Here is an 11,514-nt window from a genome sequence, read left to right as displayed (position 1 = left end):
GTATTTTGAAATAAAAAGTTCCTGTACCCTCTGTATGGGAGCCTCGCCTCAGATAACCAAATCTCTATTAGCCTTCCGAACTGCCTAAAATATCTCTTGTCATTCAAAGAAGTCGCCATCTTGTTGAATTTATATATGTTGCCATAAATTTTTGCAAAGTACAATTTTACACACACACTTATATATATATATATTTAAAAAATATAAATATTGACCAAATATACTTTGTTTCAGATATACGTGAACGTGCCGCGATGAAAATATACAAGTGAGGAATACTCCTAGCAGATATGCAATGAAACTTAACCAAACAGAAACTGTGAAGAAGAAAGAGATGGACGCATTTCGGTGAAACGACTTCTGAATCAAATCTATTTAATGAAAATATAGAAAATGATATTTGGATATGTTGTTATATTCAATAGCGAAGCAGTCTGCGGTGATGGAGAAATTAAAAACGAAGTGAATCTAGTGAGATAAAGGTAATTTAATAAACAATAACTTACACACGCACACGCACACGAACACGCACACGCACCCGCACCCGCATACGCACACGCGCACGCGCACGCGCACGCACCCGCACCCGCACACCCGCGCGCACACACACACACACATATGTTATATGCGTACTTATAAAAAGGCTCATGGTCCAACAAAAAAGGCTCGAGGAACCAAGATATCCGGCGTAGCTTGAAGAATTGCTCGTTTAAATTGGCAGGGGGCACATCGCTCATGTCGCCAACGGCTGAAAGAGCGAGTGACGACCATGAGCCCGCAGACGCGAAGTGATTTTGCCCCACTCTGGGTTGACCGACATACTTTAGGTTGCGGTTAGTCGCTGGAGGTAGCGCAACACCGATCATGGTGGCGATCTATGAGGGAGACCTATATACTGCATTAGGCGTTGAACGGCTGAAAAGAAGAATACAGTATGAAATAGTGTTTCCAAAATTCACACTGCAATATGAAAAGATTTATGAATTATTTGCTCTCTGTCGCCACAAACTTTGAGCTGCTAGAATTTATTAGCCTGTAGCATTTAATTGGCCTAAAGCTAACGTAACATATATTAGAGTGACTATTTTATACAACTAATAAAGGGACTAATATATAGCTACTTCCGCTATGCAGCAGTAGTCGTGCGTCGTGCGTTAAACAATGCGAAATACAACTACCACCGTTAATCTATTTTACACGTGTTTTACCTCTCCCCGGGGCAGATGTTAAACCGACCAGTGCCAAACACCGAGTGAGCTCCGGTGCACTTCATTGCACGACTACTGCTGCATAGCGGAAGTAGTTATACATTAGTCCCTTTCTTAGTTAGAGTGGACTTCCGCAAGGTAACCGCCTGAACCTATTAGATAAAAACTAATTTGTTATAGGCATATAATATAGTCCCTACATTTATCCTGAATTGCTAGTTAAATTAAACCTTTACATGTTGTTTCTTCTTCTTTTTTTTCAACGAATCTAGAATTTTTTTTAAGTTTAAACGATGATTTTTGGCTTCGATTGATTGTCGAATTATTTCAATATTTAAATTCATATAACCTATGTCAGCTCCTGGGAAATCGAAACAAATTACGGGTGTGAATAATAATTATTATTATTCCACCATAAAATTCGCGAAATCCAAACACCGATCGTAATTTACTAACCGGCGTCTTAAGTATTATTAGGAGTGATGTCATATACGTGTGCATATATCTAACTTCAATACACATATTTTGTACTTCTGTCATATAATTTCAAGAAATAAATTTTTTGTGAAAAAAAATATTCGTTTGCATGTTTAAAATGCGTATCAAATTGCGGCTGTCGAAAATATTCAAATTTCGAACTATGGCGCGAACTATCAAGGAGCTTGGCCACACCTGGCATATAATATATGTATAAAGTTTGTATTATATCAGAATGTATCCCGGAAATCGAATCCGCGACCTACGAACAGAAGCCTCACTCCTTACCGCTGTGCTACCTACCACTCGTATCTAAAATTATTATTGAAATAACTATTATTAGTTTTAATTTTTTTGCCATACGTAATCATAATATTTATTGGATCCCTCCTAAGCCTCCATTACCCACGTAAATGTCAATGATATTAGACCTGAAATGTCAGTGCATGTCAGTTTGAGTTATGGCCTACAAGGAAAATACCCTAAAGCTAGCAATTATGCCGGCCAAAATGTGATTTAAATGAGGGCATTAAACTAGGCTTTATTTAAATATTACATATGAATATTTAATGTAATGATCATTTAATAATACTATATCTAATATTTTTATAGTGATCAATTACTCTTTTATCTTTATATATGTGTAAAGTATGTTTTAAATGAAAGTATTGTACAAGGTTTATTTAAATATTACATATACATAGTTTATTAAATGATAATTTAATATTACTATATTTATATATTGGACAAATAATAATTGTTACATATAATTGTTTTTTTGTGCAAGTTTATCTATCTCTGCATTATTCATTAATAAATTAATATTATTATTTACATAAGACGATTTACAGTGATCACTTATACCACAAGAAGAATTTCAAAAGATCTTAATTCAAAAAAAGTAAAAAAAGATTGATTTCACTTAAAAAGCATCCCTCAATTTAAAGTCGCGAGTAATGTTACTTTGCTCCTTAGTAGTGCAGTCTTGTCAGTTATATCTACGTAATGTTAGGCATTTATCAGCGGGCTGGCGGGCGGTGCACTTTGTTGCACGACTACCACTGCATGTGCGAAAGTGGCTAAATATTGGTCTTTTTCTTACATAGGATGGACTTCCGCGAGGTAACGCCTGATTCCATTAAATATATTTACGTAATTTATACTTAACTGTAATTGTATTATTTAATTGTAATAATAAAAAATCATTGTCTGTGTGTAGACCACCCCTTATGGATCAAGTAAACGTATCACGGAACGAGACAGGCAACCAGACGGCCGGCGACGAAGATGAATGGCCGCAGGTGGTCATGTTCAAGCTTCGAACAGCTGTGCTGCTGCTCATCGTGATCATGGCAGTCCTCGGCAACCTTCTGGTGATCGTCAGTGTCATGAGGCACAGGTTTGTAACCATTCGCTCTATTAACACTTTTTTTAAGGTGTCCTTAATACTTCCAGCGACTTCCAGCGACCTCAATCGCTGGAAGTCGCTGGAAGCGGGTAGCGTCAAACCGCTCATCGTTGCGATCTTTGGGGGAGACCTATACCCTACAGTAGGCGTCCATCGTCTGAAAATAAGAAGAAGATGAATTGGAAATAGGGAGGTTCTCGTGTGGCGACCACAAGCCGGCAGACGTGATATGGATAGCCCCTCCAACAGGTGGACCGACGTCACAGTTAAGGTCGCTGGAAGTCGCTGGAAGCGGGCAGCGTCAGACCGGTCATCGTTGCGATTTTTAGGGGAGACCTATACCCTTCAGTAGGCGTCCATCGTCTGAAAATAAGAAGAAGAAGTATTGGAAATAGGTGTAGAAGCATTATAGCATTTTAAGGATATATATATATATATTCACTACCCTTATGAAAGAATATGAAGAACAATATAATTCAATTAATTTTCATTAAGTTTTCGTTAATTATAAACGTACAAACTTCAATTCATTAAATTTTTCTTTATATGAAAACTTGCTTCGTCATTTTTCTAAAGAACGTTGTTAAAATAGTGCGTGGTAACTTAGTCTTTTGTCGTACTAATGAACGCAAAAAAAGTCTTTTATGTCGGTATAGACTTTTCCTACTCCTCACAACTGGGTTCTCGTGTTAAACAGAATGTTGTACTGGTCATCTCTCTTTTTTATTTCTTTGAAATGATATTCATCATTTATAAAATACAAGGAAAATCGTTTTTATTCGAAAATAAAACATCTACACTTATCTATATATATATATATATATATATATATATATATATATATATATATATATATATATATAAATACATGTATGAATATGTATAAATATATAAAATATTTACATATATAATTTATATACAGTCGCTACGTTTTTCATACTTTTTTTGTATTTTGAAAACTTCAAAATTATTATGCCAAGTCAATGAACGATGTTAAAAAATTTATTTGTGTTGATTTAGTACGTTCCATATTCAAAAAGTGATTATAAAAATATTTTAGCTCAAAAAAATTTTAATTAAGGACATCCTTAATGGAAAAGATGAAATATTGTTAGAAGATTACGAAAAACTTAAACATTTTATTTTGTTAATTTAAATAAAAAGCATCAGTGAACTAGCGCAAGGTAATCGACTGCTAACGCCATCTATTGGCACTGATTATACTAAGTGTCATACATTTTGAACGCTATCTATTCTCGATTATTGATAAATCTTCGTGGTGTATCTAATCTTTTTATAATTCTCTGACAAATTTTTGTTAAAGTACAAACAAGGTGATTAGTTACTGGTGTAAAAGTTTTAAGAGAGTTTATGGTTCATTTGCTGTCAATCAATGCATGCTACACCCATTCTGTTCTAATTACTACTCATTAAAATCAATTACTGTTTACTATCCCACTAACTTTGTTTGTATTACCAGAAGTTATTGTCCCAATTGCTGACAAATAAGCCTTATATTAACCTCTTTAAACCTTTGAAACTTATAGCTAATCACCCTATATATATATATATATATATATATATATATGTATATATATGTATATAGCTAGCTTAAAATCGAGTTCCTTTATATAAATATAACATTCAAAGTGATCACTTTAAACATGTGAAAACCTTTAACGCGTTTTTCTGAGAAATCACTTACATATTCCTTAAAGTTTTTTGCACCTTTAACCAATCAACCGTAAATTAAACCAAAAAAGATATATCATTCAAAGAAGTAGTAACCATTGTACATTTAAAGAAATTCTATTCATTAATACTTGGCACATTGTCCACAGGAAACTTCGCGTTATAACAAACTATTTCGTGGTCTCCCTCGCGTTCGCCGACATCCTTGTCGCCATGGTCGTCATGCCTTTCAACTTTAGCGTTCAGTTCTACAACGAGTGGATCTTCGGTACCGTCATCTGTGACCTGTGGAATTCCTCCGACGTTTATTTCACGTCCACCTCCATTCTACACCTTTGCTGCATCTCCGTGGACAGATATTACGCCATTGTGAAGCCTTTGAAATATCCTATCAAGATGACTAAGAAGGTACCTTTCATTGAATTTTTTAATAATGTATTATTAGGACCTTGAATAAGTTCTCGCTGTTTTTTTAGCTAAACCAGTCTCTGCACGTTGTATTCGACAAAGCATTGTCACCGTATGTCTCAACGAGAATTCTGTGTGCTTCTGCTGCAGATTTTTTCTGAATAAAGCAGTGCAATAAAATTCCCCGCAAAAATCACTTTATTTGGCACAAAAGTACACATTTTCACAAAAGGCAAATAATTGACACTGTGGTAAACTCTATTCTACTATAATTTGAGGTTACATATAGCATTACTTTGGTGATTTGTTACCGTACGAAATTCCAGGCACAGAGAGCCGCAACGCCATCTTTCAAAAAACAGCGAGAACTTATTCAAGGTCCTAGTATAAAAATACATTTGCCATTGACCTCACATAATTCTGCTTCCATAGAGAAATTATATGAGCTCGTTTTTAACGTAACATAGAAAGATATAGAATAGAACTTTGTCTTAACAACTACAATAGCATCATCATCATTAATTAGGCCCTAGAATGTCCACTGAAGGACATACGCTTCCTCCATAGATTTCCAAACCATACCGCTAGGAACCAGCTTGCATTCACCTTGTTGGTGGAGGGACAAATTTCGATGTGCTTGCCACTGTTTGGTTCTAATTTATTACCGTACCATACTTTTCAGTTAAGCTAGATACATTTTAATTTAACTAATTGCCTTATATTATTAATTATTAAATTAATTAATAAAAGTAATTCTTTATATAAAAATATCATCATAGTATCAATTCGATATAATGTTAGTAGACTATATATCCTTCGTTGCAATATAACGTGTACCGTGCGATCCAAAGCCCATGGACGCGATAATGTGATTTGCTGCATATTAGGTAGTAAATTTTTAATAGAATCAGGCGTTACCTTACGGAAGCCCATCCTAAGTAAGAAAAGGACCAATATTTAGCCACTTCCGCACATGCAGTGGTAGTCGTGCAACAAAGTGCACCGCGTGCGGAAGTGGCTAAATACTGGTCCTTTTCTTACTTAGGTAGTAAATTGGTTATTTCATTTTCTATCCACTTTCATAATAAAACTATCGAAAATTGTATATTTAAGAGAACTCATATAATTCAAACAAGTAAAATTTCTAACATTCATGATGTATGGTTCAAATAATGAATGTTATAACTTGGGTTAATTGTTGTAGATGGCGTTCGTCATGCTGGCGGCAACATGGTTGAGCCCAATAACAATATCATACGCTCCAATATTCATGGGATGGTACACAACCAAAGAATACATCCAAACCAGAGAGCTCAACCAATGTGAGTTCAAGGTCAACAAGCCTTACGCTGTCATATCGAGCTCAATCTCCTTCTGGATACCGTGCACTATAATGATATTCACGTATCTTGCAATATTTAAAGAAGCAAACAGACAAGAAAAGGCATTACACGCTAGAGCAGGAAACGCTATGTTGATGCACCGACATTCACGTGAAGTTGGTGATAAGAATGGAGCTTTACATATTAATGCTAATACACCAACCAAAGATAGAAATATATTAAAGATGAAAAGAGAACATAAAGCAGCTAGGACTTTGGGAATAATCATGGGCGCTTTCATACTCTGTTGGTTGCCATTTTTTCTTTTCTACGTTTCAACATCATTGTGTGACACCTGTCAATATCCTGAAGTTGTGACAGTTATTATGTTCTGGACTGGATACTTCAATTCGGCTTTGAATCCTATCATCTATGCTTACTTTAACAGGGATTTCCGTAACGCATTCAAGAACACTTTGGCTTGTGCGTTCTGTAGTTTCTGTAAGCGAAGTGCATCTGATTTGGACGCTATGGAGCGACTTGAGAGGCGGGGATCAGCGCAGCTAAGAGTTCCTATTCCTTCAAGAAGAGCTTCAGATCTGGCGTCACTTTGAGTGTCACCTAAACGCGACTTGGTGACAAGAGTTTGACAGGCCTAGTTATTTCTCAACGAAATCCAAATTATGTAGTTATTGTACTTATTTTCAAAGATGTGACTGATTTGTGTATTTCAATCATTTGATACTCGTTGGTGATTCTACACGTTGATTATTTATCTTCGCTGTTCATTACAGTTACATTAAATCGGTCTGAAATATAAACATGAATATAGTGTATCAAGTCGCGGTAAAAATTATGATATACTTGTGTAGATTAATATTAAATAGCAAATAAATTACTGTATATACTATCGAAACCCATCGTATTGTGATAGATGTAAGTATTCAGTCATTGTAAATTACATTTGTGCCAGTATTAAGTGATATCTTTTAGATTACTCTCTTTCATAGTTCGTTTCACACAATAATTTATACCCTCGTATTTCTTAAGTACTAAAATATTATTTGTAAATATTTAATTTCATTTAATAAGGAAATGCGGGTCATTATTTCATAGGCCTAACGTCTGAGGCATATTCTGTCTTTAATAATAATAATTGTGTATAATAATATTAGCTTAATTTCAATATTAATATGAAATGAAATTTCAAATCATGGATCGGGAATTTCCGTGATTTATCTAAGGTCATATTATGTAATAATATATTAAGGTATCTCATTATTATATAAGGCATCTCCTAATGATCCTTTAATATTATCATCGTTAGATTAATATTTATAAATCAGATGACAGTGTTAATTTAGTTATATTGATTAATATTTATCTTGAAAATCTAATTTCATTTCTATTTTATTTTCAATCTCTTAAAAACACAAAAGAATTTATTTACAACGACGATCAGATTTTGTACTCATACTAGATTTAGATTGTTATTTCCCATTTTTACGATCTTTATTATTTCTTTTAGGAGACTTACTAATTTTTTTTTCAAATTTTTAGATTTACTTTAGCTCTACTAAAATCTTTTTTAGTTGGTTACCATTTGACACACCTACAACTTGTATATAAACCTTGCAATGAGAAGTAGATGATTTGCTGATATTTCACGGTCATGTAAATAGATACTTTCATTATTAAAATAGAAATAAATAATGTTATTATTAATTTTATTCTATAAGCTAAATTATAATCCTAATACAAACATAAATTCAGACAAGATGTCAGAAATTAACATAAACACAATATCTAGATTTTAGAATTCATAAAATCCGAAACTGAATTTCCTTTAGCTTGTATCAGAAATCTGAATACTCTTTCTACAATATAGCATAATTCTGTCTATATTCAAATTGATAGTAAAATGTAAATACTTGCATTAGTAGATATAAAATGTTAGATAAAATAATTTTTATTTATTGATTCACTGTAAAGTAGTTTTATTTTTTTAATTTCATAGGATTTTAGTAATTTCACAATACCATTGTTCACACAATTCATCGTCTTATTGCGTAAGTTCATTAAAATATGATTCACAATCTAAGGTAGTAATTAAAATGTTACTTTTGTAAATATTTTCTAGCGTAATATTATTTAATTGTATATTTAGGTATAGTACGAATCATTATATGTATGTTAAGGATCAAATGTTGAGATATATATCTTCTACCCTCTTTTAGTGCTTTAATTATGATGAATTACAAAAAGAGGTCAAAAGACAAGTCAAGAAGATATAAAAGTCTCAACATTTGGTCGATAGCGATGAAAAAAAATCGTTTAAATCTAAATTAGGGAATACGATAAGGGGGACAAATAACGCTTCAATAGAAAAAAAAAAAACGATTTTAAAGTATATATTGATGTGCTTAACTCTAACAGATCCGTTAGATTTGATGTGTCAGTGTTGTGAGATAAATCTAAATAGAAGTATTTTGAAATTATTATCTGTCTCAATCCCTTCAACAGGTTTCGCGTTGTTTTCCTCTTCATATACTCCAGCAACATATTCATCTATAAGATGTCCTGCTGCTAATAAACCTTCCTGTATGTTCACAGTAGATCATCGGCCACTTCTTGGGTCAACACTTTAGAATCTCACTGTCCTAACAGCTATCTGTTTCATTTGCAGTGTGATCTACCTACTACTATTTCAACTTGATTAACCATTGGGATATATCTGTTAGTTTCTTTTGTCTAGGGAACTTCCTATCCTTGATTTGGTCTCCCAGAATAATCTGAAGCTGGTGGCTCGAGTGAGAGATTACCAATAACAAATCAAGACACCATATTTCTCTACTTGTAATCTATTCTGTTAGATGTTATATTTGATAGTTGACCTAAATAAAATCTATGTTATAAGAACAAAAGCAATACTTGAAATTTAACGCGAAACTATCTTCTTACAAACAATTGGCTTTTAATAATAATGTATGTATCTAGATGTCGCTGATATAATATTAGATATAAATTTTAAATATGGAAATCTAATAATGGTCTTATATCCCTGAATTTTCTACTCATTTCTAATTCCAGAGAAAAACACGTGGTAATCGTTTAAAATTTCATCCATTTTAAAGATGTAAATTCCTTCTAGAATCTAAATCACATGAAATTATACGAAACATTCGATCTTGTAAATTCAATGTCTTCCTTCGTGTAAGTTCTTAGAGCTCAGTATGAACTAAATGTTAGATTTAATATAGAGGATGATGTAGAAATTACCGTAAATGTAACTAATCTTAAAGAGGGTGGAAATATAAAGATACTATTCTCTAACATAACAAAAGAATCGGACACAGTCTTGAATTGCAGTATTTTCAATCATTTTTTTTATATAGTTGTAATGGAATAGGCGTTTGTTTTTTGTCTCACCTGATGGAAAGTGTAGATGAAATCGAAGCTGGTACACGCTCATCCAAAAGAAACCTGTTCACTCTACTCTTAAATGCTCCAGAGTTCAACTCATCAGGAAAAATAGACCCAGGCAGGTCGTTCCAAATCTTAGCAACTCAAAAAACAAGCTGTCAAACTGTTTAGTTCGACTTTTGGGTATATCAACAACGTATGGATGAAACTTTTGCCTGCGCCTAGTTGTCTGATAAAGGAATGGAGATGGCTCAATCAGTTCGAAAAGAACCTTCGAGCACTCTCCAAAGTGCATCCAATAAAATACCGATAAGCTGGCAACTCGACGACGATGCTCTAGGGTGTGTAGTCTGCTATTTAATTACAAAACTTCTGGTATAACCAGATATTTATGGAAGACGATTACATTAGCTTATTTCTAAATATTTACATCTATGAAATCTAATTTTTATGCAATGAATAAATTTCAATTATTTTCCGACATTTACACAATTGTGTCTTAAGAACATTAAAAAAACTGTGTACATTCATCTATATACTGTTATTATTAAATGTATTTATAAACTCAAAATTATTTTCCGACACTTACAAAATTGTGTTTAAGAAACTGAAAAAACTGTGTGAATTCATCTTCATTGTTATTTCTAAATGTATTTATATACGCACAATTAATTTCCTACAATTACTTGATCGTGTCTTAGAAATATTGAAAAAACTGTGCATTATTTCCATCCTCTTATATTTGTATTTGATGGTGTCTATATCGGAATTTGCGTAATTTTCACCATGTGAATCTCGCTAATTGTTGCGTATGTAAAAAAAGAAGTAATAATATATGGTTGTGACTTCATTATACAACTAAAGAATATCAATTAGTGTCATCAGTGTATTATTATTGAAAATTTTCATTGTGTATTATGGATTCAGGCGTTACTTTGCGGAAGTCCATCCTGAGTAATAAAAAGACTAATATATAGCTACTTCCGCTATGTAGCAGTAGTGTACTGTCTGTAATGCACGACTACTGCTATATAGCGGAAGTAGCTATATATTAGTTCTTTTCTTACTTTTTATCGTGTATTATGTTTTTAGAATATAATAATTTTTATTCCATATAAATGTCTAGTTCCATTTAAATTTGCGTTAAAATCCGTCCATTTTTTTTTTTTAATTTTCACACCAATATCTTTTGAATACTCATGTGTTTTAGATGTATTTTCATTTGTACATACACCTGTAAATGTATTGTTTGCTATACAATAATTGTTAGTATCTTTTACAGTATTGAATACCAATGTAAATCATATTTATCTAAATGTATTGTATGTAGAATAAATAGAATAGCTTCATCGCGTTTTGTTCTTGATGCAAATGGTTAGATTTAGAATAAAACGTATCGCGTGATGGAATGTATTCGCTGTATTATATTTTCGATGTGTAGCTTAAGTTTGTTTGTTACGTTTCAAGAATATAAGACATTAAAGTCTTCTGTATCCTATCCGACTGTGATAGTTATATTTTTAAAATAATACCTTATGTTATTGCCCATTTAAATCTCTAATTTCACTAGATATAT

The 11,514-nt window shown here is 32.9% G+C and overlaps 1 protein-coding gene across 1 annotated transcript; it reads left to right on the top strand.

The window, feature by feature from the left end:
• The first annotated feature begins 332 nt into the window (after nt 1-332).
• On the top strand, nt 333-7,272 carry LOC137925852 (octopamine receptor beta-2R). Its single transcript, XM_068769316.1, has 4 exons — nt 333-482; nt 2,905-3,084; nt 4,935-5,193; nt 6,398-7,272. The coding sequence occupies exons 2-4, from the start codon at nt 2,915-2,917 to the stop codon at nt 7,127-7,129; spliced, it is 1,161 nt and encodes a 386-aa protein (XP_068625417.1). The 5' UTR covers nt 333-482; nt 2,905-2,914; the 3' UTR covers nt 7,130-7,272.
• The last annotated feature ends 4,242 nt before the right edge of the window (nt 7,273-11,514 follow it).

This window comes from Battus philenor, unplaced genomic scaffold (assembly GCF_028537555.1).
Source record: "Battus philenor isolate CCGP_79_NKW_IND1 unplaced genomic scaffold, ilBatPhil1.0.hap1 SCAF_28, whole genome shotgun sequence".
NCBI lineage: Eukaryota > Metazoa > Arthropoda > Insecta > Lepidoptera > Papilionidae > Battus > Battus philenor.
This window is presented reverse-complemented; position numbering and strand designations above follow the sequence as displayed.

Bases quoted from the DNA above. Each gene is read 5' to 3' on its own strand.
- LOC137925852 (XM_068769316.1), top strand. From the start codon at position 2,915: ATGGATCAAGTAAACGTATCACGGAACGAGACAGGCAACCAGACGGCC. The intron at 3,085-4,934 runs GTTTGTAACCAT...CATTGTCCACAG, and splicing joins GTCAGTGTCATGAGGCACAG to GAAACTTCGCGTTATAACAA. The intron at 5,194-6,397 runs GTACCTTTCATT...TAATTGTTGTAG, and splicing joins CTATCAAGATGACTAAGAAG to ATGGCGTTCGTCATGCTGGC.